Source organism: Setaria italica, chromosome VIII (genome assembly GCF_000263155.2).
Source record: "Setaria italica strain Yugu1 chromosome VIII, Setaria_italica_v2.0, whole genome shotgun sequence".
Taxonomy (NCBI): domain Eukaryota; kingdom Viridiplantae; phylum Streptophyta; class Magnoliopsida; order Poales; family Poaceae; genus Setaria; species Setaria italica.
The window spans coordinates 37355839-37383273 of NC_028457.1; the positions used below are offsets into that span (position 1 = coordinate 37355839).

A 27435-nucleotide genomic window follows, 5' to 3' on the forward strand; every position below is an offset into this window, starting at 1 on the left:
ATTTTCGTTTTCTTTCTAATGAAAAATAAAAGAAAGGCAGCTCCTTGTGTGCTTACACTATTTTTTTTAAAGACTGGAAGCAAGCCATCTCGCGTCATTAACGAAAGGAAAGAGAAATACTACAGGAATTTAAGTGGACAAAGATATGAAATGAATCATATGAAATCTTGCTGCCCGCTTCTACATCTGATTTATGTCGTAAGCAGTTTTTGAACGTGCAGGTGTTGAAACTCATGTCTTTTTTTCGAAATTGAAACTCATATCTATTTCTCTTAATATTAAAGTAAAAAGACTTGCACCTTTACCTAAAGTTCCTAGAAGGAAAATAAATAAATTTCAGTGAGTTCTTAGCCAATTTTTTTTGTTAAAAAAAGATTTCCTTTTTTCTTTGTGCAAACTAGCAGCCATTGGCCCTCCGATATGGACTACTGCCTGCACGAATCTTGACGAGGCAACTGAACAAGCAAAGACGCTCTGCAGCTTCTTCAGTTCTTTCTATCCTCAGCTGCTGCTGCTGCTTTGCATCCCCACCTCTCGTGCTCCTCCTCCTCCTCCTCCCCCGCCTCACCACCATGGAGGCCTTCCTCGCCGGCTTCTTCAGGGCCCCTCCCCGCTGCGGCCCCGCCGCTCGCGCTGCTCCGACCTTCTCCGGCCTTCCTCTCTTCCACGGCAGGCGGCGCAGGCGGCCCTCCTCCTCCGTGGTCTGCATGGCGGTAAGAACCTTCCTTCTCCACCACACCGGCTCCATTCCCTGGCCAATTCTTGGAAACAGAGAGGAGCTGTGAACTGGCCATTTCGAATTGTTTTGTCAAAAACGGCCGCGGTTGTCAGTTACTCTGAATTTTGTTCACTCTGAACGTCGTGTGGTTCGGACTCTAAAAATCCTAGCTTTCGCATCCGAGCTGAATCAGTTGTTTATGTCATAGCGTTATGAGAATTCCGTTCACATGCTTCGTGCAGGAGCCGTATCTCATAGCGAAGCTGGATTCTGCGGAGAAGGCCTGGAAAGAAATGTCGGTATGGTTCTGCTGTTCAGAGTCAACATTTATTTTTTTATTTTAGCCTTTTTCAAATAACGAACTACCTAAGGGATTTTGTGTCCATTCCATCTTCTTATGGTTCTAAGTAAAATTGTGCTTCAATATACTGTACTAAACAAGTTCTGAACTTCTGATCTTGCCATTGGAGAAAAGCAATACACACTGTAGGCAATGTAGACTGCAATGCTGTGACAATGATATGGCAAAATTTTGGATTAACTTTGATCTCATTTGATGATTATTTAGCAAACACTCAAATCTGATGCGCGAGTATCTACTTCAGGTTAGGTTAGCAGATCCTGACATTGTCTCAGATCCTAGCGAGTACCAAAAACTTGCGCAGTCTGTTGCTGAACTGGATCAGGTATTCAGCTTACTCATGATGGAATTTAGTTTGCTTTTGGTGTCTACCCAATTACAGTGAGATGTGAGTTTATCAATTGTTAGATTTTACATTGCTCTAATTTTTTTTTTGCCAAAACATTTAGGTTGTGACTACATACAGGCAGTTTAAGGATTGTGAGAGGAACCTCGAAGAGACAAAAGGTTGGTATGCCACTGTGTTTCTGGTACCTTGACAAAGTACTATACACTCACATGCTCTTTTTACTTGCCAACATGGTAGCTTTGGAAAAGGAGAATGAAGAGGACCCTGATATGGCTGAGATGATAGCTTCAGAGCTAGAGGCTCTATCTAACCAGCTTGCAGAGCTTGAGGAAAAATTGAAGGTGAATACAATATGATACACTGCTTGATAGTTACATAAATTCTAGACAATATGTCTAATTTCATTCACTATGGAGTGTCAGCTTCTGTTTTTGTTGGAGAGCATACATTAAACATGTTGAAGTGCCTCTAACTGCTCTCATCTTGTTCTTGTTAGTTACTACTGATTCCCAGCGATCCTCTAGATGCACGCAACATCTTACTTGAAGGTACCTCTCCAGTGCTCAGTTGTACATTAGAACTGGCTATCCAGTATATCATGAGTTTTCAAAATCCTTTTGTTTTAGTTTTTTTTTTCTTTTCACATTTTGGAACTAAGAACTGTGTTTTCTTCATTTATGCAGTAAGAGCAGGCGCTGGTGGTGATGAAGCTGGAATTTGGGCTGGTGACCTTGTAGGTAGATGATAATTTGTGCAAATCGATTACAGTTTAGCAAATGAGCTACATCTGTTTTTTTCATTTTGTTCAAATAATATAGTACTAGAGCTTGTCAAGCACAAGATGATATTTTCTGTAGACAATAATCTAAAGGATAAGAATGTGCAAAAAGGATTTTGGTTTTTTGGGAACATAAGCTCATCATAGTTCATTTTAGTATTGTTATAGCAGTTATGCTTCCGAATTATACACTTCTGCATCATATCTACAATTTTCACACATTTTCCACAATTAAATATGTTAATTGCTTTCTGTAGGTACGCATGTATCAGAGATATTGTGAGCGGAATAATTGGAAGTTCAAGCCGGTTTCTTGCTCGGAAGTATGTACTTGCAACCTTAACCTCATTATTGAATAACAATATGCTGCTCACATGCTGAACCTTTCAGGCAGAGATGGGTGGATACAAGACATATGTGATGGAGGTCAAGGGAAAACAAGTCTATAGTAAATTGAAGTTTGAGTCAGGCGTGCACCGTGTTCAGCGTGTTCCTCAGACAGAGACTATGGGACGTGTTCATACGTCAACAGCAACTGTAGCTATTATGCCAGAGGTGAACTATTGGCTTTTTGCATGAGGTTTTATGACATGAATTCCCTCATATTTTGAGATGCCTAATCCCCTTGGTTCAATGGCATAGTAGGCTGATGAAGTTGATGTGGTTATTGATCCAAAAGATATTGAGCTTAAAACGGCAAGATCTGGTGGAGCTGGAGGTAATATCATCAACAGAGTACTGGGATTTTTGCAGTGCGCCCTTAAAACTGAGCATCCTCTAATATTTCAACCAATGCAGGGCAGAATGTTAACAAGGTGGAAACGGCTGTTGATCTTATTCACAAACCTACGGGAATACGTATATTCTGTACAGAAGAGAGATCACAACTTCAAAACAGGGAGCGGGCATTTCAATTGTTGCGAGCAAAACTGTAAGTTCCTCTAGCTATTTTGTAGATATCAAAACTGAGTTACTGTTGTCCATATTTTCCCTATTTATCTCAGTTGTTTTGCTTCTGAGAATGTTCTTTGACAATAGGGCCATAATTGCAGTGTAAATTCTAGTTTTTGGGAGAAGAAATGCTCTTAACTCAAAATAGAGTGAATTTGTTGTTGCCAAATGATATATTGTGCTATGGCATATGCTCATTCTTGTGTAATTTTATTCTGATCCTCATATTTATCTATCATAAACCTTACAGCTACGAGATAAAATTAAGGGAGCAACAAGAGTCAATAAGAAACCAGAGAAAATTGCAGGTAAGTTCTCAATTCGTTTTAGAACCATATCTTTCAAATATCATAACTGTAACATCCAACTGAAGGCAACAAAAATCTGTCTTGTGGATGATAAATGCTCAAACTGAATACAGAGTAGCAGTGTAGTATTCATTTACATAACAGTGTAATATACAGTTGAAATTCACTAAACAAAATCTTTATATGACTAATTCTACTATGATGAGTAGTTTTTTATTTAATTTGTGTAGGAAATAGAGTCAACCTTTTTGTCAAATTTTGTATTCCCCTCTGTTTGAAATTACTATTACCTGTTCAATTGAAGGTTGGTACTGGTGCTCGATCTGAGAAGATAAGGACGTACAATTACAAGGTAGCAGGGCATATTTATGTTGTTTTCTGTCGGTGCAATGCCACTTAAGCATATGTTAATGTTGTCTCTTCTTCTCTCTTTCTGTTCTTTTTGGAAGGAGCTCTTCCTATTCTTTCCTTTCATTAAATTTGAGGTCTTTTGCTCACAGGACAACCGAGTGACAGACCATCGGTTGAAGATGAATTTTGAACTGACTAGCTTCCTTTTAGGAGACATTGAATCGGCTGTTCAGGTAGAATACATGAGAACTAAACTTGGTAAACTTGGCAACATGCAACTATTACAGCGCTAATGATTAAAGATTTCATTTGTCATCAAAACATCTACAGTCTTGTGCTACATTGGAGCAGCAGGAGCTCTTGGAGGAAATGGCCAGTTCTGTGGGCGTGGCGAAGGTATGATTTGCGGAATTGGCCCCTGAGAAATAGGTCATCAAACTGATGGTGTGTTTAAACGGATGAAAATTGGTGTATAAGCTGTAGATGAAGAAATCCGACAAAACTCCACATAGGCACATTTTTTCAGTAGTTCATGATCATGGTCATGACTAATGTGACAGAACATAGCAATGCATCTCAGCTTCCCTGCTGGTGGCAGGTTTTTGAGTGGTAGAAAATAGACATGCTTGTACAATTCGACTGCTCCGGTTTTCATAATTCAATATACTTCAAATATGCTGTTCGTGTGAAAAAAATTCTTGTGTTCTGAATGGGTACATTTTTCTACATCGCTTATTTCCGGTTCCTCCTTTGGTTTAAATACGTAAAACAAATGCAAATATCTTTTTATGAAGATAGTTGTACCCATGTGCCAGGCTAAGTAGATGACTAATTCTACAGTCTCTTCCCTGTATCATAATCCAAGAATGTCGCCCGTTCCGGTTAACAAATTCACAGCTCTGTTTTTGGGATTCAAAGATAATTCAGCTCACCGTACAAAATGGACAAACTCGGTTTGAGAGTAGGAGAGTAAGAGACTCTTAGCTTAGCAAAGGTCTGAAGACTTCATAAACACCGGCATGTCGGCGAACAGCACCGGCAGCTGCCGCCATGGCTGCTGCCAAGTCCCTGCTCGCCGCTGCATTCTCTGACGGCGGCAGCCACCTCCCGTTCACGCTCCTCCCCGACGATCCCGCTGCCGCCGCTACGGCTCCGTGGGCGAGTGCCTGGCCGGCGACGCCGAGCATTGCTCATCGGTTGCTCTTACTCATCGTCGCCGCCGTGCGCGCGCGGGCGCCACCTCGCGGAGCCGGAGGAGACGTGGTTGTTCGTCGTCGCTGGCGCCCACGGGGACGGAGGCGGCGGTCGTGAGCTTTCTCGACGGATGGGAGCGCGGGCGGGGCAGCGGCGGAGGACGCGGCGGCGCGACCTCGCCGGCGCGGAATATTTGCAAAGTGGCCACCAGGATCGCGATCGGTCTTTTGCAAAACCGCCCTCGGATATTTTCATGCAGCCCCCTATTTTGGATCCTGATCAATAATCGCGATCCGATATTGCGCAAAATACCCCCGGGTATTTTCAAATAGCCCTCTATATTGGATCGCGACTATTAATCGTAATCCGAATATTTTGCAAATCGGCCCCCAGTTTGGACTGCCGGGTCCGTCGTCTCCTCTGGCCGCCCCCTGGGCTCCTCCTCCGACCCACCTGCCGCCGCCGTAGTCTCCCACATACCCCTCGCAGCAGCAAACTTTGAATGGAACATCAGTCTAGACTCTTGTCCCAGTTTTACCAGGATAGTGTCAGTAGTACAAACTTTGCACTTTTATGCAGCAGTTCATGCTTGTAGTTTGCAAAAAATAGAAACTTGGAGTGGTGGTGTGATTTCTTGAAGAAAGGGGCTAGATGAGCATCCATGTTAACAAAATGTTGCAGCTGGGAACACTAACTTTCGGCATAAACCGGTTAGTTGCTGTTCCCCAATGCCAAAGAGATTTGCTTTGTGCTGCTGTATTTCAGGTCATCATGTGTCTTCCTGGACAGTGCTACTGATTTTGTAAGAATTACTTGTATGGGAAGTAGTTTCACTAATTTTTGAAGACTTATAAGGTGTGTTTTTTTTCTGATCTATGGAAATAATTGTTTACTTTTCATTTAATATGTCATTAAGCTGCTCTGGTTTCTTGCTGAACATGGAACTGTATGTGGTGCTATTTCTATCAAGCTACAACAGTTCAGGGTTGTCATGCCATTGATGCCTGCCTCCATCACCCATATTTTTCAATATTTGCCACTGCCAATGATTGTTCTGCCAAATGTTGTTACTGTCCTGATATGGATCTCTTCATGTGCCTAACCCTGGTTGACTCATGGGGCATGGTACTTATAATTAATTAGGATCAGTTGGGTTGATTGTGAGTTGTGAGCCATAACTACAAACTCATGTGGAATGTTTGTTTGAGAATGTAAGTCTTATATCTGCTTACAATGTGTCTCTGAAATATATTATGCAGTCATGAGGTGCATGCACATACCATGATGGCTTGCACTGCAACTGTAAACAAACCAATGCTAAGTTTTGAACTGAACTCAGAAGCATTCAACAATAGTCCTCCGAATCCATGCTGGTTGTCTTTACAAATGGCATTTACATTACAATATTCGGTGATATCTCCTGAGAAATGATTGTAATGTCACCCGAGTTCTAACTGCTAATATTACACAACAGTGTGAGTCATTTAGGTTCAACAATGATGACTCTGTAACAGTAAAATCTGCCTCATCAGACTGCAAAAATTGGGAGAAATCTATTGTTCACTGTCTTCAAGTGTCATTGTGCACTTCAGCTTGGAGAAGCCAAGAGTTTTCTCAGTGTAACAGAAGTTCTTCTATGCTGCTCAAGTTCCCTGCCATCCCACAGCTGCGCACCTGGTTTGCGGTTGATCTCATGCTTCCAGAGGTATCTTGCATCTCCTGACATCACAACAAGGGAGCCTGGGTTCAGGTAAACGGGGAACTTTCTAGGCTCACCATCCCCTTGCCTCAGGGTGTCCAAGGCTGTGCCTGTTGGTTCTGCTTGGCTGAAGTGCATGACGCAAGCTGATTCGAGGGAGACTATTGCGATTCCATCATCAAAGCGCATCAGATCAACATGGGCGCAGATACCCTAGATTCAACAACAGAAGCGCTGTGTTTGACTGGATTGGTAAAAGAATGCATCTATTTCTTTAATGCCCACATTTGTTTGGGAACATGAAACAGAGCCAGCAGTCCAAATTATTCAGAAGAATAAAAAGTCTCGTACCTCACCTGGGTTGTATCTGTTTCCAATCATTTGATCAAAAAATGGTTCCCTCCACAACAAATCTGATGGCAGAGGACATGCATCTTCATCCTCATTTGCCATCTCTGCGCTAACACCAACATTGACATCACCAACACAAATAGCTTCACGAATGAGGGTGGAAAGTTCGACAGCCCATGAAGGGAGATCACCAAATCTCATAGCCTAAACAGAAAGAGAAAGGAGCAAAAAGGATTTCAACATACAAAACAACAGATGAGCATGCAAATTCTTCATATTTGTTGAAAAACAGAATAGCTATAGTTTCGTTACTTTAGGAGGCCTTGTACATACAAATCAAACTGTCTTTATGACACTAGTGAGACATATGTATCATCTATTGAAATCGTGCTGACCAGCTGCTATCGCACATTAGGCACATCCTGACAAGATGAAGAGGGGGGAAAAAACCTTACTTGGTTATTTGCATCAATGAACCACCCTTCTGCAAAAAGAAAATGGGCAATGGCCAACAGTTAGTCTTTTGTTGAGCAACAAGGAACTAGAACTGAGTTTCATTTTCATTGCAGTTTGGTACTGTTCAATTGGGAGATGTAAAAAGATTCTTAAGCAAGTCAAGAGCTAAGTACTGTTAAATTGGTCTGGACATACAATGCAGTAATCGCCATTTTGCTAAGCAGTTGCTCTAAGCAAGCCTTGAATTCAATAAGCATCAAGGATACAGATCGAGCATTACCAAATAATCCCCCTCTAAAGTTGAAGACAGAAATCAAGCTAGTCCCAAACACAAAGCTAAAGATCCAATCTTTTGGTTGTACCCACAATAAGGAGGTCGCGGTGACCAAGGACTCACCCCGCTGGATCGCGGCGAGGAGGCGCGCCTGCTCGTCGGCGGAGAGGAAGGCGGCGCAGAGCCACAACCCCCTTACCCCCGCCACCGCCTCCCACCTCCACCGCCCGCGGCCGGAGCCGGCCGGCGCGTCGGACTCGCTGTCCGACGAGTCGCCGAAGGCCTCCCGGAGCGCGGCCCGGCAGACGGAATCGTCGCCGCCGCCGGCCATGTGGTTCTTCACCGGTTACCCTCGCGCCAGCCGCCGTACAGCACGACGAATGCAGATGCCGTCTTCCGCAAGGGTTTACGTAATATGCAACATCCCGCCTTCGACGTAGAACCTTTCCCTCTAATCTACTGGACCCAAGGCAGGCCCAAGCTTGGATTCTCAGGAGCTGTTCCAGGCCCAAGCTTAAAATGTCAAGTTTGTTTTTCTTCGCTCGCATCTGATTTCTCTTTTAGGTCTCAAAAACAAAAATCTGATTTCTCTTTTCATTTCAGGGAATGTCAAGTGAGCCATGTAAAAGTGAAGCTTTTCATAGTTTCCATGGCAAATTGACACATATTTTCAGTTTTCATAGCAATGACAATTCATCTTGAGCTGACTAAACACAAATAAAGGAAAACAGAGAGTTGATTTGAACATATGGTAGTCAATTCCAACACAAATAATAAGAATCAAAGTACATGCATTCTCCAAAAGTTCAATTAACAAGGACCAGATAATTTAAAATTGCAAGAAATAGCCATCATCCATGGATCATATACATCATTTTACCAATATATGAACAATACAAACTAAAGAAAATAAAAAAAAAACTTGTAACTTTGTTCCTTCATCATCTCGTACTCTTTTTCTTTTCAGGAAAACATTCCTCTTTTTCTGAAATATAAAATTAAAAGGATAGTACAAGGCATGTCGCTTACACCTTGTCGCCTCACGTAGTTAGATGATCACGCATAGCACTTGCATCATAGGAACAAAAATGAGCAGGTTCTTACAAAAGTACGCTAGCACATTGGCGCCAGAAGCAGGGTTACACATGTAGCTGTGTGGTATGTGCTTGCGATCTGCTTATATGCTGTTCCAATCACTTGTTGCCATCGATCTCTTCATGGAGCTTTAATACCCTTGGAACTGAGGGGGCGGTGGTGATGCGTACTTGTTGGCCATGATGGGTGGGAGGATGACGTCGTTGAATGACGGCGGAGGTAGGAATTCCGCCGGTGGTGGTGATGATGTTACCTCTTCTTGCTTCGGCGGGGGTGAGGCGACCACTGGAGGTGGTGAGCTTACTGGAGCTGGTGGCGGCGACGATGGCTTCACTGGTGGTGGAGAGCTAACCGGTGCCGGTGGAGGAGGAGATTTCTCCGGAGGTGGTGGAGAGCTAACCGGTGCCGGTGGAGGAGGAGACTTCACTGGAGGTGGTGGTGAGCTCACTGGTGCTGGAGGTGGCGGCGACTTTACTGGTGGTGGTGGTGAGCTCACTGGTGCCGGTGGCGGTGGAGACATCACTGGGGGAGGAGGTGAGCTCACTGGGGCAGGTGGAGGTGGTGACTTGACCGGAGGTGGTGGTGAGCTCACAGGAGCAGGTGGAGGCGATGCCTTAGGCGCAGGCGGTGGTGAGCTGACCGGTGCAGGCGGTGGGGAGGACTTCACCACGGGAGGCGGTGAGCTCACAGGAGCAGGTGGGGGTGATGCCTTTGGTGCAGGTGGTGGTGAGCTGACCGGCGCAGGTGGCGGCGAGGACTTCACCTCAGGAGGCGGTGTGCTCACCGGAGTTGGTGGAGGTGATGCCTTAGGCGCAGGAGGTGGCGAGCTGACTGGTGCTGGCGGTGGCGAGGACTTCACCACAGGAGGTGGAGAGCTCACAGGAGCAGGTGGAGGCGATGCCTTAGGCGCAGGTGGCGGCGGTGAGCTGACCGGCGCAGGTGGTGGCGAAGATTTCACTACAGGAGGTGGTGAGCTCACAGGAGCGGGTGGAGGTGATGCCTTAGGCGCAGGCGGTGGCGAGCTGACGGGCGCAGGTGGTGGCGAAGACTTCACCGCAGGAGGCGGTGAGCTCACAGGAGGATGCGGAGGTGATGTGGCCGGCGCAGGTGGTGAAGTCTTCTCTTGAGGAGGTGGCGAGCTCACCGGAGCCGGTGGAGCCGATGCCTTAGGCGTAGTCGGCGGTGAACTGACCGGTGCGGGTGGCGGTGAAGACTTCACTACCTCTGGAGCTGGTGGTGGTGAAGACTTCACCACTGGAGGAGGTGATGAGGTCACCGGTGTCGGTGGTGTCGACGACTTCGGCGGCTGAGGTGGTGAGCTAGCTGGTTCTTCCGGTGTGTAAGACTCGGATGGTGGAGTTACCGCCTCTACCGGAGATGGCGGTGCTTGTGGCTTCTCCGGAGTTGAAGGTGGTTCGCTTGGAGTTGATTCAGGTGGCGCAGAGTGATCAGAAGGCGTTTCCGGAGACTTAAATGGAGGTCCCGGTGGAGATTTCACTGGAGCTGGAGCTGGTGGAGATTTCTCCGGAGGAGTAGGCGAGCTCACCGGAGCGGGTGGTGGCGGAGACTTCACCGGGGGAGGTGGAGAGGCCACTGGTGCCGGTGGAGGAGGCGATTTTACGGGCGGTGGCGGCGAAGCCACCGGCGCGGGCGGAGGAGGCGATTTGACGGGCGGTGGTGGTGAGGCCACCGGTGCCGGCGGAGGAGGCGATTTGACGGGCGGGGGCGATGAGGCCACCGGTGCCGGCGGAGGAGGCGATTTCTCCGGAGGTGGTGGCGAGGCCACTGGCGCCGCTGGTGATGGGGGAGACTTCACGGGCGGGGGTGGTGACGCGACCGGTGCTGCCGGAGGAGACTTGGCGGGTGGTGGCTGTGACGCCACAGGTGCCGGCGGCGGAGTGGATTTCGCCGGAGTCGCCGGGGGCGAGCTTACTGGTGCCGGAGGCGGAGTGGATTTCGCCGGCGTCGCCGGGGGCGAGCTTACTGGAGCAGGAGGCGGGGTGGATTTCGCCGGCGTCGCTGGGGGATAGCTTACTGGTGCAGGAGGCGGGGTGGATTTCGCCGGGGGTGAGCTTCCTGGAGTCGACGGCGGAGTAGACTTGGCTGGCGCCGGAGGCTGTGCCTGTGGTGGCGACGCCTTGGGGCGCTCGGGTGTCACCGGGAGCCAGGCGGAGTTGGGCGGCGGCGGAGCAGCTTGCTGCGGTGCCGGCGGCGACTTGACGGGTACGGCAGGCGCGGCCGGGGCCGGGCTTGGCGATGGACCCTGTGGTGATGGTGTGTTCGGTGATTTTACGGGCGGACCCGGCTGGTGAGGCGCCGGCGTCGTGGGCGTAGGCGTCGGCGTCGGCGTCGTGGGCGTCGGAGGCACCTTGACCATGGGTGGCTTCCCCGGCAGCGATGGCGGACCCGCCGGCTTCCCCGGGTATCCGGCGCAGACGTTCTTGCTGCAGTCGACGGGCCTCGCGAGCACTGGCGCGCACTGCAGCGTGGTCTTCTGTGCCGGGCGGAGCGCGCCGAGGCAGTTGTCCCTGTCGTCAAGGCTGACCCTCGCCTTCTCCGACGGCATGCACGGCGCCGCCTCCGAGTTGAAGAAGTTGGAGGCGAAGCTGAAGTTCTGAAGCGCCGGGAGCTCGCAGATGGCCTCGTGCACGATGCCGGTGAAGACGTTCCTGGAGCAGTCGAACTGCTCGAGCTTGGTGACGTTGGAGAGCTGCTCCGGCAGGGTCCCGACGAGGACGTTGCCGCTGACGTCGATGACGGTGGTGTTCTGCAGCATCCCCATCTCCAGCGGCAGGCAGCCGTCGAGCCTGTTGTTGAGGAAGTTGATCTCGTCCAGCGTCCTCGCCATCCTCCCGATGCTCTTGGGGATGCACCCGGTCAGCCCGTTGTTGGCGACGACGACCACCGACGCCGTCGAGTTGCCGAGGTTCTCCGGAATGTGTCCGACGAAGCGGTTGGTGTTGACGAAGATGGCGTCGAGGTCCTTGTCGAAGAGCCCCGGCGGGAGCTCGCCCTCGAATTCGTTGAACCTGATGTCGAGGTACTTGAGCGAGGCCATCTCGAGGCAGACGAAGGGGAAGGGCCCCACGAAGCGGTTGTTGCTGGCGTCGAACTCGTGGAGGATGGAGAGGCGGGACATGCTCTTGGGGATGATGCCGCAGAAGCGGTTGGTGTTGATGTGGAAGAAGGCGAGGTCGGTGAGGAGGCCGAGCTCGGGCGGCAGGTAGCCGGCGATGTCGGCGCCGTTGAGGTCGATGCCGGCGACGACGGTGAGCTTGGGGTCGTCGAGGGCCTCGGTGCAGATGACGCCGTTGTAGGAGCACACGTCGTTGCCGACCCAGTTGGAGGTGTAGCCCTTGGGGTCGGAGTAGAAGGCGCGGCGCCAGGCCTGGAGCGCGATGTAGGCGCGGCGGAGGCGCGGGTTGGGGAAGTTGGCGCCGACGCGGTCGTCGAACTCGAAGTCCGGCGGGAGGTCGCCGGACTCGCCGCCGCCGGCCTCCTTCATGGCCACGAGCTGGCGGTGCGCGATGTAGGAGGCCTCCGCGCTTGTCACCGCCTGCACGCTGCAGGCGGACAGGCAAGCGGCCAGGAGGAGCAAAGCCGCCGTGAGGCGGCCATTGCTGGGGAGGAGGCGGAGCCGGAGAGGAGGGCCCATGGGAGGGGGGGGAGGAGGGGCGGTGAGGGAGGTTTGAGCGATGGGACACCGTCGCCATGGTGACTTTTATGGAGGAGCGGTGGCGGGCGGTGGCTGGCCGCGCGGCATCGACGGGACCGATGCGTTCGTGGCCGCTAGGTAGGTGCAGGCGGTCGTGGGAGCGGCCGGGTGTTTCTCGTCGTCTCCGGCCATGCATGGCCACGCCTCTGCTTGCTCGCTTGGTTTGGTCTGTTTCTTGCATGCGGTCGTGCCGAGCGCCGGATGTTTCTCCTGCCATGCATGCATGGGGGAGCCACGCACACGCACGGGAAAAAAATTGGTGGGGACGGTCCGCATACCTATTCCGTGCGGCCCATCCCCGGATGCCCGAACGCGTCGCCACCAGGAGGCAATCCACGATCCGCAGCTCAAGCTTTCGTTTCAACAGCAAAAGCTCGTAGCTCGGACTTGGCTCCCTCCAATGCGCAGCTCAGAGCGACAGCTCCAGACTACTCTACCAGATTCAGAGGAGGATGGAGGAAGAGGGGGAAGATGCGCGTGACGTGTGCCCGCGTCGTACGAGCCGTGCCGCCATCGATTACTGAACCAAAGGGGATCATTGAACCAGATTCACACTTTAAAACATTCAACACATGCAAATACGGCATTGATCATGACAGAGAATTCTTCCATGACAAAGATCATTTTTTAACATACCCATCACATTCCAGAATTTGAAATATCCGTATATATTTCATATCAAAAGAGAAGGTGATACATTGATCATGTCAAGCCATCTACATATCATTGCACATATCATACATGGACACTTGATACTGTCAACAAATAATCTCTGTACATCTGTGATTACAACAAAGTATAAATTACAATATCAAACATTTACACTATGGAGTCTGGATTGCTCCAAGCACATGACTTCCAACTAGGTGGTGAGCTCGATCTCGTCGAGGACCTCTTTGGGCAGTTGGATATTTCTCTCTTTCTCTTCCTCTGCAGCTTCCAAAAGGCTCTAGCAGCGCGAGCCAATCAACAGGAGGAAATAAACCGACATATACTCTAATGCCCATGTGCATTATAAATGTATTACCACCAGTTCACCACGATTCACTGCATCGGTGAAATCAACTAGATCTCCACAGTCCACTCTCTACGTCTGCTGTGCTCAAGAAAAAAATTCAGTCACAACAAAACGAGAACATAAAATTTCAGAGTAAAAACAATATCGATCGACCGATACATTTTAAGTAAACCTGCAAGCTTGAGTAAAATCTGAAATGTGAAAAAGAATGGATAGATTACCCATCAGGTAGAATCAGTGCTTTATACCATATCATAAAAATAATATCACAATCTTTCAATCATCCCACCACCCAACACTCTTGGTCCACCGATAACCAAAAGCTGCTACATTTTTTCTAATGCGCTACAGAACCACTACAGCACTCGATAATTTAATTGAATTTGCTCATTTACCCTAAAACAAAGTCTTACACCATGTGGTTGTATGATCTCAAGCCACTGAGCAAAATTCCTTACTCAGCACAGGACAAAACCATCAAAATCCACATTAAGTGACTACGACCCAAGGGATTCCACAGCAACAAAATTGTGATTTTTTTAGAACACGGACAAGTTTCTATTCAGAGTCCCCAACATTCAGTTAGTAGAATTCATAACAATGCAGTTAGCTAGAGCACTAACAGTTGATAACTGTGACGAAAGTGAAACTGCTGCAACAGTCCAATCAGTCTTCATGAAAGGGGAGGCAATTGCCCTGTTCCAGAGTATCAGCTTCGAGCTCAACGTTCAGAAGGAGTGAAGGACCTTAATCTTAGCCGAGCTGGATTGCAGATGAACTGACAACCAGTCGCTCAACTAGCTAGCACATGCCTAATTGCAATGTACTAAATCCACACTAAGTGACCAGGGCCTTGGGGGGCGGGTCGTAACTATGGAGAGGAGCTGCTTCTCGGCCGCGATGATGCGGTCGGTGGAGGTGGGGATCCAGCGGAGCGAGGGCAGCCACACCCGTGCCCACCTCGACCCCGCCTGCGCTGGCGCCGCCTCCGCCATGGCCGCAGAGGCGGAGGCCCGTCCCATCTCCTCGGCTGCCATCCTGGTCATCGTCGCGATGGCAGCGTGGCTCATACGACGCGGGCACACGTCACGCGCGTTTTCCCCCGCTTCCTCCGTCCTCCTCCGAATCTGGTGGAGTAGTCTGGAGCCGCCGCTCTGAGCTGCGCATTGGAGGGAGCCGAGCCCGAGCTGCGAGCTTTTGCTGTTGAAATGAGAGCCTGAGCTGCGGATCGTGGATTGCCCCTCCTGGTGGCGACACGTCAGGCATCAGGGGACGGGCTGCACGGAATGAGTATGTGAACCGTCCCACCCAATTTTTTTCCCATGCACACCCTTGTTTTGATTGCTTCTTTGTTTTTTGTTTTAATTAAAACAAAAAACGAACGTGGTTTGCTGATCTGTTCATGTAGGAAAAGCCTGAATTAGCATCTTGTTGCTAAGTATATTAATTGTAATATTGATGATTAAACCGAGGCAAAGCCTTACGATTTCATTTCTTGGAGTAAATTGAGTTGGTTTGTGTGATTTGATTATGCATGCTTTTCCTTTTCATCTCATCATCAACGAACGAATTCAAACTTTCAACCACCACTCTGTAAATGTCACAGTACATACGGTAGAGCAATATCTATGTCGATCAAAGCGTGTGCTATCACCTCACCACACATCACGTACTTATAACAAAGTAAAATGTGTTATGGGATCAGACACCATGCAAGAGTTCCCACATGCACTACGGATCGATGATGAGAGCAATCGGGCATGAGAGTCATCATGAACGAACTGAACTTTTCGCTCAAGGTTGAGGTTTGGTAGCCTCATAGAGCTTAACATTATCTGTGCCTCCTCCTGCTGCTTCCTCCGTCAGCATCTTAATCGTAGGGACTAATAAGCGCCGTCACATTTCTAGAAGCTTTCTACCCGCTGACTGGACGTCGGCCTCGCCATGCAGGTCTGCTTGGAGAGTTAATTTGTCTTCTAATCATTGTGCTTCATCTTAATGACATGTTTATTTGAGAGCTAATGGCAGCAATTTGCATAGCCATCGATCCAAATTTCCAAAAGGCATGCAATGCACACTGCTTGTCGAGATATGATATTTTTTTGATCTTCCACCCTTCCGTGCCACATTCAAGTTCTTGCTTTGCTTCAAGCACTTGTTGTCAGTAGCTATTAGTGGAAGTGGAACTACATGTTGCTTCAAGTACTTGCTTCAAGTGCTTTGCTTTGCTTCAAGTACGGCAACTGTTCCAGAGATTTTTACTTGATTTCTTTTCCAGAGACCGCACCGCAGGGAGTGTAATTTGCTGCGTTGAATTTGATTCAGCCGATGGAATTTTTGAGGAGACCTTTGATGGGCTGGCTACTCACCTAGTCACCTGGACCTGGGCTTGTCCTCCAGGTGGCAGTAGAGAAACTGGCCTAGCTAACAGCTGGCGAGGAAACGGAGCCTAGTTCTTTCCGAGCCCAGAACGACATACTCTAGCCCCCCAGATCAATTCGCTTGCACCAACATTAAATCCTTTTAAAAAAAGCATAATTGTTTTACGATACTGCAGATGCAATGTTTCTTTTAGTTTTCTTACTTACTACGAGACACGTTACACGCAATGTCTCAAAGGTTGATGAAGTTGCTTTACGCAATTGCTTGAGATTGATGTTGTCGCTTTGACTTTGGATAAAACTAAAACTCTTTTGTATCTGAAAAGGGAGGCTCCTCGTGGAGTTGAGGCACTCGCTGTTCCTGCTGACACAGCCGTAGTCCGACCGCTTCGCCGCCGTCGCGCACGACGACTTGTTGAGCGTCCAGTTCCAGGACGCCCGGGATCACCAGCCCGGCGGCGTTCCCGGAGGAGAGAAGCGACATCTTGACGGCTGTTGTTGCCCGCGGCGAAGGACCAGGCCGTGGCGCGGACGCGCACCGTGCTGTTCCGGATGGAGATCGCGAGCATCTCCGGGCCGTCGCTCTGGAGGAAGAGCCTGGGCGGCTGGTACGAGCGGTCGCAGGTGACCTTGAAGCCCGTCCGGTGGCAGCCGTACGTGGTGCCGAACGGGTACGGCACATCGACGTCGGCAGCAGCGGCACGACGGGGCTGCGCATCGCTCGTAGCAGATGGCTCTGTTCCTCTGAAATGGCAAGCGTGTGTGCAGTGCCATCTTATGGGCTATGGCGGCGCGCGCGCGGTAGCTGGGCAGGACCGTTGGCCAATCCAAAGTCAACCATGACGGCCTCTGCGACAAACAAAATAACGAAGCTAATGATAAGATCATCTTCAAAATGCATGATTAACTAGTATATCTGGCTACCTGCGTGTGTAGACATGAAAGATCTTTACGTGTATCCACACGTACTTCGACAGAAAACTTAGAAAAATTCAGTCAAATTTCTGACCTCAGGATCGTGCTTGAAGAATTCTGTCGTCCTTCGCCTTCTTTTTTATTTTTGAAAGATGTCCTTCGCCTTCGTATCTATCAGTTGGAGACTCAGGTTCGACGGCCCTACAGCCTGAAAATTAGCACAGGCGGCGGCCGCCGGGCAATGAGAGCGAAGCAACCGATAACGCAATCGAAGATAATTCTTTTCCAAGGATATTCATCAATTCAGAGGAAAGCTGTGGGAGGCCTCAACAAAATTACCGATTCAAAGTCAACCAGCAGTTCTCTGTTTTGTGCACAGCGAGGTAACCAGGTAACTGGTGAGAACTCTGCATGCGTAGAAGTGAAGGATCTTTCCGTTGATGCATAGTTAACTCTTACTACTACTCAACTACTCATGGGTTTGGTAGGCATACATCCTGAGAAAAACTTGAAATTTTCAGTCAGATTTCTGACTTTGAGATCGTGCATGAAGAACTAGTCTATCATGCTTCACCTCCAAAGGTTTCTGACCCAGCTGTCAGTTGAGTTTAGGTTCGACGGCCCTACAGCCCGCATGGGTGGACCACCGTGGGAAGCGAAGCGGTGGTTCAGGGAGGGCGCCGCAGTTCGCAGGCTTGGTTTGTTGGCTGTCTGAATATTTGTCGGATATACAGTAGCACTGACAACCACATCTGGTCCGTCGTTCAGAATGTCATAGGAAGCACAGCATTACTGTTGGGATTCAGGCTGATGAATGACCAGATGCTTGTTGTAGTCGTGATGAATTGATGACAAGATTAAGGATTTGCTTTCTGATGTTGTTGTTCCTTGTGTTAGCGCCTTCGGCGTGTTTCTTTGGGAATGCTGTGTAGTAGTAGAAGTAGTAGTGCCGTTGTTCAGAGTTTGTTCTGTGGAGAACCTATGCTCTAAAGGGCCTCGAGTCACATCTTCAGTCTTCAAATTTTTTGAAAAAAAAAACATCTTCAGTCTTCACAAACAGTATCGCAGGAGCTAAAAGAAATCTATGGAGAAAGGTGGTGATTAACTATGCAGCTGATAAAAACTAGTATGATCTCCATCCCGAAACCAACGTAACCACACCATGGTCATCCCTAACGCATCCAGAGTCCCGCATCAAGAATATCTCTATCTCAACTCTCACTAAGAGATGAGGAAAGCTCCCTCCCTCCCTCCCTCGTCACAATGGCCAAAATCAGGTCCTTGGTTCAAAATCAGGTCCTTGGTTCAAAACATGGGAGGTAGCTTAGAATAACCTAATGCTAATATCTGAAGCTAATTTGAGGAGTGCACGAATAATTTTAGGATGACACAAGTGGGATGAAAGCCAGCAGTCAATTGGCTGAGGAGTGAGTACTGGTACTACTACTGCATCGTATAGGAGTAGATAGCTTTGCTGTTGGATGAGAATGTGGCGTGAGGATCAGCGCTCCAAGCTCGCAGAAACTAAGATCTCTTCCTCGATGCTGTACCGTCTACTGCAGTAGTTGTCGCCGGCATTGGCATTTCCTCCTTGAAATGTTAGGCCGTTGAGTCCATTCACATGACCCTCTCCAATCACTGAAGTGTTAATCTCTGAACCCAGCAGCCCTTGAAGCCTCATCTCCACGCTCCGCATGGTTGGCCTGTCTTCTCCCTTCATCCTCAAGCACATTGCTGCTATTTCTGCCACTTGTTTGCCCTCCTCTTCTCCTTCTTCGATGACCTGCTCATCTAGTATCTCATTGAGCTCACCTTGATCCAGGGACGTGACAAAGTGTGCCACGAGGCTCACACCTTCAGGCGAAATGTACATAATTTTCGTTCTTGTTAGAAGTTCAACAAGCATGACGCCGTAGCTGTAGACATCACTTTTATCGGTCAATCGCCTTGTGTAGTAGTACTCGGGATCCAAATAGCCGAATGTTCCTTGTATGCCGGTTGTCACTCCCGATTGATCGATTGCGATGCCTCTCGAGGCACCGAAGTCCGAAACCTTGGCTGTCAATCGATCATCAAGTAGTATGTTGGATGTCTTGATGTCCCTGTGCACAACCGATGTCGAAGCAGCTGAGTGAAGATAGGCGAGAGAACTGGCAACTTCAGAGGCGATACGCAGCCGATCTTTCCATGTCAGTGGTCTTTGAGGGTTGTCAACATGAAGGTGGTCGTAAAGTGTGCCATTTGGAACGAACTCGTAGACCAACAATGGAACTTCTGTCTCAAGGCAACACCCAAAAAGCTTCACTACATTTCTATGGTTTATTTGCGAAAGGATGGCAACTTCGTTTATGAATTCATCGATCTCTCTTTGAACTACAAGCCTTGACACTTTAATGGCAACAACACGCTGGTTTGACAGTATGCCTTTGTACACCGTGCCGTGCCCTCCGCCGCCCAGGATGCGAGCCTCATCAAACTTATTTGTTGCCTTTTCGAGCTCTTCCAAGCTGAAGATCATCCTTTCGGCAATGTCCTTGTCTACTAGTTGTCGAAGCAGCAACCCGCGGTTTCGCTTGAAGAATTTCTCCCTCATTTTTCTGGCCTTACGAATCTTGAGTCTTTTTGTTGCAAAGATGGCAGCAAGAACCAGAAGCAAAACGAACATACCAATGCCAACCCCCATAGCAAGAGAAGGTAGTCTTGTGTTTGTGTACCGTAAAAGATCTCTCTTCCTTGACGCAACAGGAGGAAGCGGTGGCTCCTCCACGCTTGAAGCATTCAGTGTCGGCATTGGCGGCAAAGATGGCGGCTGGGCTTTGAAGGGTTGAAGTAACTGGTAAAGGGAGCCAACGTCAATGCTCTGCATGTAGTCGGGCATTTCTGCCAATACAGGAGTATGCAAATGTCAGAAACAGGAGAGTAAATAATGCAGCTACTAATTAAATACTATAATAGATTAACCCTACGAAAGAATGTGAATAATCACCTCCCTAATCTTATGGCAAAAGCAGGGTGAATGTGGGATCATAACTCGAAATTTTGATATCGCACAAGCTACATGACAATGGAGTGGAAAATGGCACCACCATTACGAAGGCTTTAAAAATGGCCTAAGCACAACTAGCTATGTTCCCATGCTATTTTCCATCATAGCCTGTAGATGCAAGCAGTAAAATCACGACCCACTATATATGTAGATGACAAACGAGACTTACTTTTGTATCTTCTGACTGTCTTCGGGAAGTCAGTTATGATGCCTGACAGATTAAATGATTGAACATAGTAATTGATCTCAACAGTTTCATCTGCAAAGAAGTCCAACGGTTGGGATACAAACTCATTCCGGAACACCTGTGCGTACACAGCTAGCCCTGCTGACTGTAGATGTTTCACAAGACTGTTCTGTCGGATCGCAAAAGCTCGACTTAAGGTAAAAACAGATTTCCTATCAACAACTACAGCATTAGCAAAGTTCTTCATGGCTTCTAATGAGGAAGTAGAAGCATCCCCAATGCCTAAGGGGAGAGTGTAAACAAGCTTGCATTTTGTTTTCTGCTGCTTCAGTTTGACAAGAACAGCACTATCTTTCGACTGGATCAGAACTTGCTTGGTAGTCTGATTATCGTAACCAGCAGCACTTAAGGCAGCATTTACAGAATCAACTATGTCAATTCCTAATGACTTTGCCACAAATGCAGCATTCTGCAGTACAAAAGATAGAATGATATATGAATAAAGAACTGTACTTATTTGAGATAAGTCAAGGTATTTGTCATATGCAAAGCTGAATAGAATATGTGGTAGGCCATGAGAAAGAAATAGTGTCTTTCCATTATCTAATCCCAGAGGCCTATACAAGTACAAGTTCAGTGTGTCTATAATAGATATAGAACTCATCGAGATGACAACAGTTAAGCAATTAAGCTATACCATTTACAAATATAAAAAATAAAAACAGATCATGAGCTCTTCGTTAAAATAAATTATATTGATTATTCTTGAAGATATTGAAAGTTTACTATCTGGTAAACTTTTGACTGTCACATACTCATAATAGTGATATAAAATTCAGGTATCTTACTATTACTAATTGGAGGCTCCTTTTGAAGCCTCCAGGTAAAGCCACCTAGGATTCCTAGGTGGACACTCTAGAAAAAGAGAGAAATCCTAGAAATTCTCACAAAAAAGCAAAACATCCGACCATTGATCGATAGATTCAAATCATCATAGCCATTAAATCTATTGTGTTTTCTAAAAAATTACCCACCTATGCCATTATGAAAATAGCCTAAAATAACCCCCTAAATCTATATATAAATTACCCACCTCTGCCATTATATAAAATAAAATAAGTAACCCCCTAATCTTCATCAAAATTACCCACTTATGCCATTATAAATAATATTTAAAATAACCCCCTAATTTGCAACCAAATTGCCCACCGCTATTACTTAAAAACTTGCATCTATATTACCCACACATACCATTATTAAAAATAACATGATAACCCTATGTTTGAATCAAATAACCTTAATTAAAATATACAACAATATATGATTCTAAATCGTCTAAATCTTGCACTATTGGTATATGATATAATAATTAAGGTCTACACACATGATGTGTCACCATTTATAAAGATATAGAGAAAGTGATGAGAATATAGATTTCTATGTTAAAATTGTATCACAAACTTAGGGTTCATTAAACAAATTCAAGCGCATACCTGCGATGCAAAGGGAAAAGTTAAAGATTATAAATGTGAATGAAAATATTATAGAGTAATTACTAACTAAATCTATCACAATTGGATGAAGATAATAAGTATATATATCTATTGTGTTTGAATATTTAACAAACGAGAGGTAGCTTATGGTAATATTTTTTTAGCAATGTAGTCCCATTTTTTTTTCCATTGGAGACTCCGCATTAGTTCCCATCAGACAAGCTAGAAAAAAAAGAGACAAATTCTCATAAAAATCAAAAACATCAAACACCAATCCTGTAAAATCTAATAATCATAGCCATTGATCTATTATATTTTCTAAAAAGTTACCCACCACTATCATTGTGAAAATATTAAAAAAGGAGCTCTAAACCTATATCTAAATTACTGAGCTCAGCTATTATAAAAAATAATCTAAAGTAATCCCATAATCTTCATCCAATTTACTAATACATATCATTATAAAGCATAAATTAAAATGTCATTCTAAAATTTTATCTATATTACCCAAGTAAGTTGTTTTTAAAAATAACCTAAATTAAACATCTAAATTTTAATCTAATTATATTCATGTGCATCATACATAAATGTCAAAAATAAACTAATATATGATTCTAAATTACCTATTTATGTCATTATTAATATAAAAAATACTAAGTTAAAGTATATACACACGATGAGTGTCACCATTTAGACCATTTATACATGTACGTGAGGAATCGATGAAAAATATTGATTTGTATGCTAAACATAATGTATGGAGGATTGGAGGTGCGATACAAAATGGAAAAAGTATGAATATGGATGAAAAAGTGCATAGAGTAATTATTAATTAAAAATCAATCACAATTGGATAAAGATAGGTACATATCTATATAAGTATTATGTTGACGTATTGAAAAAATAAGAGAGTAGTTGGTAATCAATTTTGATTATTAGCTAGGAGTTTAATTTGTAAATAATTTTCAAATACAATAGCTTCTAAAAATATTAACCCGTGCGGGAGCACGGGTTGATGGACTAGTAAATTATAAAGATTAACCCTATGGGTCATATCAAAATAACCAAAACTTCAAGCAAAAGTTATCACCTCAATGATGATCATGACACCAGACAAATCTGTATCCATTCCGATTGCTAGAAAGTCAGATAACTTCAGAAACTTCCCTTGATTTGTGTACCTTGGGTTCCTTACAAGATAATAATCACTCACTGGGGAAGATATTTTGGCTGTAGGAAAAGAGCAAGTCAAAAGGCTACTAATGAGTTGTGCTTTTTTGTAAGCCATTCTTGCATCTATAATGTTATTTGCCATTTACTTTAGGTAGAAAACAACAACAACAATTTATCTACATAATGATACAAAAGAAACTCACGTTTTAAGGTGCTACTATTAATGTCATCCCAAGTAAGGTTGAATGTGAAGATTCCTGCTGTAGCCTGAATTTCTGGAACAACAGAACTACGAGAGCTGAAAGTTGTTCCCTGCACATTCGTGGTATCAAGCAGGTTAATGGAACTCATGCACATAAGAACTCCATCACTTGTCACTTGAACAGGACAATCAATGACATCTGCGCCATCATTAATTGCACTATGGTAGGCCAGGTCCGTACAGTCTGGATAATCTCCACTAGCACCATTATGCGAGATAACTAAAGGTTCCCCTGTATAAAAACACTACAACAATTAAACTGAGTTTTAATAGAATACATTCAACCATCATGGTAAAACTACTAAGGTAGGTCTTACACCGAGATGAGACATACCATGATCAGTCTTACTTGAATTCAGACTAGCCAAGCAACCTGCAGATGAGGAGATTCAAAGGCATTAAAATGAGCATGTTGCTTATTTGTTCACAAATATCATCCTAAGAAAATTTCCACAATGAGCACAACCATATCTTAAAGTGCGGTAAGATTATTTTGCACTCTGCAATTCCAATCTATAGTATTATAGTTGAGTCTTTAACATGTACTTAGTAACTTACCAATAGCCTCTGATGCAGTAAAAGGGTGTTCTGACAATACACCATCAACAGAGAAGCCACCATCGCTGATAAAGTTTAGGTATTCTGCCAATGGATCATAACTGTAGTTATAGGGAATAATTCTATCATTTGCAAAATCAGAGGCATATATTTCCAGCCCTGCATTGTGGGCTTCGGCGACAATTGATGTGGACGGCTGTAGATAGTTATCCTTTGTCACTGGCCAAATGTATGTCTTCGGGACCATTATGCCAAATGCAATAGACTTAATAAGCGTTAGGTTACTCAAAAGTGAACCATATGTTCGGTTTATAGAATGATCCAAGAGGGATTTATCAAGAAAGCTAAACACAAGCTTTGTCTTGCCACGAACTGTTCCAGATATATTTTGGAGGAAGCCAAGTTCAGGTGACGAGATATAATCCACAGATACACGCTTTTGGATGGAAAATATGTAGTTCCTCATGTTCAAACCATGTTCTTTGTAGAAGGTGTCATGCTACACACATGAAATAGAAATAAGCTTTTGAAGGTAGCACTAGCAACAACAAATTCCAAGTTACAAGGACAATACTCAACCTGAACATTCAACCAAACAGAAGGCTGCTTGACAATGGACAGCAAGTCTGTGACAGAGAGGATAGAATACCCGACAGAATCGAAACTGTAGGTGCGAGACCAAATTGCTTGTGTTACTGCTCAAAATAGTAGATAATCAGTTAAGAGTAAAGAAGCTTACATCATTACATCATCACACTTTCAGCAAGTATTTATAAGGCACTAAAAGCACAAATGCTTGAGTAATGAGTACACACAACTTGAGAGAAAAAGGAAGCCCATAATGTGAAACTAATTAAAAATAATAAAATAAAACTAAACACAACGAAAATCATAATACGTTACATTGTTTCAAGATTCATGACCTTGGTGGTGTGTCCAGGGGCATGTCTGCGCTTACTTAGTCTTTTTCTTTGTGAGGGAAAAATACTACTAAAGAGTAAAGACTGCTAATGCGTATACCCAATTATTATTAGTTTGTACTTACTACACGTCTGAGATGTACAGAGCTTTACGGAATCCAATTGGTCTATAGTGAAATGTTTGCAATGATATTGTTATACTCACAAATAACAGACTGAAGCTCATCCTTGGTAAAGTCCAGAGCAAACCATCCATTTTTCCGCACGCCATCGATGACATAGGTCCGCTTTCTCGCAGGGTAAGCTTGGGCGACGTTGGTGCAATTATCCATGTTAATGTCCCGAAGGCAGACTCCCACGCCATCCTTTGTCAGCTGGACGTCACACCACAGAGTTGTACCGGCTGCGCTGGCCATCAACGTAAAGGAGTAGGCATCTGAGCTGGAGTCGGGAAACACTCCTGAGAACCCGCCTTTGGCCACAACTCGTGGAGCATCACCTGCACGACAAATGCACATGATTATTCCCGTTAGAGAATATCAGCTCAAACCATCACCCAATCAATTTGACAAGGATTGACCACACGAATGAACGAAACAAGATTTTTTTTTTATACTCGAACGAAACAAATTTGAAACCCCCACCCAAAAAAAAGGTGGTTGCTGACTTGCTGTAGCACTCCGCTTCGTGTAACCACTAAGGTTGAGAGAAAACTTCCTATAATCCTCAGCAAAAGGGGGTGGCCTCTCCGCCTCTAGAACAAGCACCCACAAATTCCCCATCGGCTTCGCTGGCTGCCGTACAGAACCCACGGAAGCACGAACCTCATCTCCCATGTTAACAAGAGCACGAAGCGAAGCAGAGCAGGCGACAGACACGCTAGCTTGCAGAAAGCTGCGGGTGGCTGATCCTTACCACTTAGGGTTTTGTACGCGTAGGGAAGCCAGGGGCCCTGCGCGGCGGCTGCACCGGCGAGGACCATGACGCAGCCGCAGCACAGCAGCGCGGCGAGGGACGCGGACACCCCTCCTCCTCCATGTCCTCTACCCCTCCTCATCTCCGGAGAGCTTCCAGAACCTACCCGCGGCGCACGGGTAGGATTGAGGAGCAGCGGCGGGGCTTGACAAATGACAAGAAGAGACAGATGGAAGAGAGAGGAGAGACAAGCTCTAAGCAGTGCAGTGTGCAGACTGCAGAGCACGGGAATTCGGAATGCGCCTGTTGTTTTCTTGGCAGGGAGCATGTAAAGCAGCTGCGCACGGCCTCCGTAGGCGCGGCCGCGTTCAACGCCGGCCCCACATGTCAGCGCGCAGCAAGGTGGCGCATTTGGCCCCGTGGTTCCTGCCTCTTTTGTTTAGTCTTTTGGTCGTTTTCTACTGCTGACAGTGCTCGAAATGGTCGTTAGCAAAGGCTTGAAATCATTATCCGGTCAAAGAAAAAAAAACAGGCTGCTCTATTGCCTCTAACACAACATTAAGTAGAGAACTGACCTTCCATCCAACCTCTTTTATCGCGGTTAACATTGGACCCGTGACTAAAGTGGATTTAGTCCCGAGTAAAAAATGAGGCACCGAAAGACACCGACAAGAGGGGCTTTAGTCCCGGTTGAAAAGAGTTAGCACGGACGTCCCCCCTTTATCTCGGTTGGAAATTCCAACCGGGATAAAAAAAACCCCTCCCTTTTATCCCGGTTGGTGGATCCAACTAGGACAAAATGTCCCCCATGCCCCCCCTTTATTTCTCTCCACACGCGCGTCCTACTCAAACTTATCTTAACTTCTCCCTCTCCTCCTCTCCTTTGCGCCGCCCCCGCCCCCTCCCCTTCCCCCTCTGCTCGCCCCTCACTGGGAGTGAGGAGCGGCAACGGGGCGAGGGCAGGGCAGGCGCACGGGGCGAGCGGAGGCACGAGCGAGCGGCCGCATGCGGAGGGAGGCGGGCGCGGGCGGCGGGCGGATGCGGGAGGCGGGTAGGCGAGCGGAGGCGCGGGCGGATGCGGGAGGCAGCGGGCAGATGCGGGTGGGGGGGAGGGGGAGCGGAGGTGCGGGTGGAGCCGAGGCGGGCGCTCGGTGCGTGGCTCCTTTTTTTATTTTTTCGAAATTTTTTAGTCCTGGTTGGTAACACCAACCGGGAGTAACTCAAAAAATTTATGCCGAATAGCTTTTAGAGAGATTTAAACCTATCCAACCGGGACTAAAGGTAAGTTTTCACTTGCACTGAATCGGAATTGTCGATGTATGCAGCGTGTAAATTTCAAAATTTGGGATATGAAATTTAGCAAAAACAGGTTAGGCTGGTTATATATACTGTTTTGCGGTTCAGCTCCTTTTTGACTTATATAGGAGTGCTGGAAGTCTGAAGCTCATCTCAAACAAAAAAACAAAAAGAAAGTCTGAAACTGGGAAGCCATGGTGCGGTGGTGCCAGGCAGTTGGAAAGCGCGGCGCACTTTCTCGCATTCAGCTGCGGCTGATTCGCTCGAAAGTGGTGGGGCTGTGGGGGTCTCGCGAAACTGTTCGGCTGGACTAATAAGCCAGCTGAAAAGTTGAAACGGCTGATTTGATTTGTTATAAGAGAAAAATACTATTTGGTGGCTGATAAATTGAAGCGAACAGAGCCATATGATCCTTTCCGTTACAGCTCTGGCTGCTAATCTGACAGTAATCTCAATTTGTTCCCTCCCCGCTACTAGCACAAGGCAGGGACAGCTACGGTACTGCTCTAACAAAAAGCAAAGCTCCGGTGTGGTCGTTTTGGAATCGGCATTTGCCCTCCGTCTATCCATATCGAATAGCTCAGCGGCCCGGATAGGAATTAATCTCGACATTAGCATTGATGCTCGGGATAAGCTTAAAACATTTTAGTGTATGCAGTGATTTGTTGTTT

The 27435-nt window shown here is 46.5% G+C and overlaps 4 protein-coding genes across 4 annotated transcripts; 1 reads left to right on the forward strand and 3 right to left on the reverse strand.

Annotated features, from left to right (window-relative positions):
• Window positions 1-497: 497 nt before the first annotated feature.
• On the forward strand, window positions 498-4526 carry LOC101760097 (peptide chain release factor APG3, chloroplastic). Its single transcript, XM_004979825.3, has 15 exons — window positions 498-713; window positions 961-1017; window positions 1324-1404; window positions 1529-1586; window positions 1666-1769; window positions 1925-1976; window positions 2112-2161; window positions 2464-2529; window positions 2597-2761; window positions 2852-2924; window positions 3005-3137; window positions 3408-3465; window positions 3770-3817; window positions 3966-4049; window positions 4147-4526. Exons 1-15 carry the CDS (start codon window positions 573-575, stop codon window positions 4216-4218), a joined length of 1242 nt encoding a protein of 413 aa, XP_004979882.1. The 5' UTR covers window positions 498-572; the 3' UTR covers window positions 4219-4526.
• Window positions 4527-6328: 1802 nt separating this feature from the next.
• On the reverse strand, window positions 6329-8177 carry LOC101759691 (alkylated DNA repair protein alkB homolog 8). The gene is made up of 4 exons (XM_004979824.2): window positions 7914-8177; window positions 7516-7544; window positions 7061-7264; window positions 6329-6922 (listed from the first exon to the last, which is right to left on the reverse strand). The coding sequence occupies exons 1-4, from the start codon at window positions 8119-8121 to the stop codon at window positions 6599-6601; spliced, it is 765 nt and encodes a 254-aa protein (XP_004979881.1). The 5' UTR covers window positions 8122-8177; the 3' UTR covers window positions 6329-6598.
• Window positions 8178-8710: 533 nt separating this feature from the next.
• Window positions 8711-12540, reverse strand: LOC101760503 (leucine-rich repeat extensin-like protein 4). The gene is made up of 2 exons (XM_022829574.1): window positions 10438-12540; window positions 8711-9594 (listed from the first exon to the last, which is right to left on the reverse strand). The coding sequence occupies exons 1-2, from the start codon at window positions 12538-12540 to the stop codon at window positions 9016-9018; spliced, it is 2682 nt and encodes an 893-aa protein (XP_022685309.1). The 3' UTR covers window positions 8711-9015.
• Window positions 12541-18028: 5488 nt separating this feature from the next.
• On the reverse strand, window positions 18029-25751 carry LOC101760921 (glycerophosphodiester phosphodiesterase GDPDL4). Its single transcript, XM_004979827.3, has 9 exons — window positions 25469-25751; window positions 24759-25052; window positions 24213-24328; window positions 23634-24132; window positions 23410-23448; window positions 23017-23307; window positions 22731-22870; window positions 20130-20616; window positions 18029-19794 (listed from the first exon to the last, which is right to left on the reverse strand). Exons 1-9 carry the CDS (start codon window positions 25608-25610, stop codon window positions 18416-18418), a joined length of 3387 nt encoding a protein of 1128 aa, XP_004979884.1. The 5' UTR covers window positions 25611-25751; the 3' UTR covers window positions 18029-18415.
• Window positions 25752-27435: the final 1684 nt, after the last annotated feature.

Bases quoted from the DNA above. Each gene is read 5' to 3' on its own strand.
- LOC101760921 (XM_004979827.3), bottom strand. From the start codon at position 25,610: ATGAGGAGGGGTAGAGGACATGGAGGAGGAGGGGTGTCCGCGTCCCTC. The intron at 20,617-22,730 runs GTGATAACTTTT...TTTGTACTGCAG, and splicing joins GTGTCATGATCATCATTGAG to AATGCTGCATTTGTGGCAAA. The intron at 19,795-20,129 runs GTAAGTCTCGTT...CTGTATTGGCAG, and splicing joins GACAGTCAGAAGATACAAAA to AAATGCCCGACTACATGCAG.
- LOC101759691 (XM_004979824.2), bottom strand. From the start codon at position 8,121: ATGGCCGGCGGCGGCGACGATTCCGTCTGCCGGGCCGCGCTCCGGGAG. The intron at 7,545-7,913 runs GTGAGTCCTTGG...TTCTTTTTGCAG, and splicing joins CCTCGCCGCGATCCAGCGGG to AAGGGTGGTTCATTGATGCA. The intron at 7,265-7,515 runs GTAAGGTTTTTT...CTTTCTGTTTAG, and splicing joins TCATTGATGCAAATAACCAA to GCTATGAGATTTGGTGATCT.
- LOC101760097 (XM_004979825.3), top strand. From the start codon at position 573: ATGGAGGCCTTCCTCGCCGGCTTCTTCAGGGCCCCTCCCCGCTGCGGC. The intron at 714-960 runs GTAAGAACCTTC...TGCTTCGTGCAG, and splicing joins CCTCCGTGGTCTGCATGGCG to GAGCCGTATCTCATAGCGAA. The intron at 1,587-1,665 runs GTTGGTATGCCA...CCAACATGGTAG, and splicing joins GAACCTCGAAGAGACAAAAG to CTTTGGAAAAGGAGAATGAA.
- LOC101760503 (XM_022829574.1), bottom strand. From the start codon at position 12,540: ATGGGCCCTCCTCTCCGGCTCCGCCTCCTCCCCAGCAATGGCCGCCTC. The intron at 9,595-10,437 runs GCTCCGGTGAGC...CCTGCACCAAAG, and splicing joins TGAAGTCTCCGCCACCACCC to GCATCACCCCCACCTGCTCC.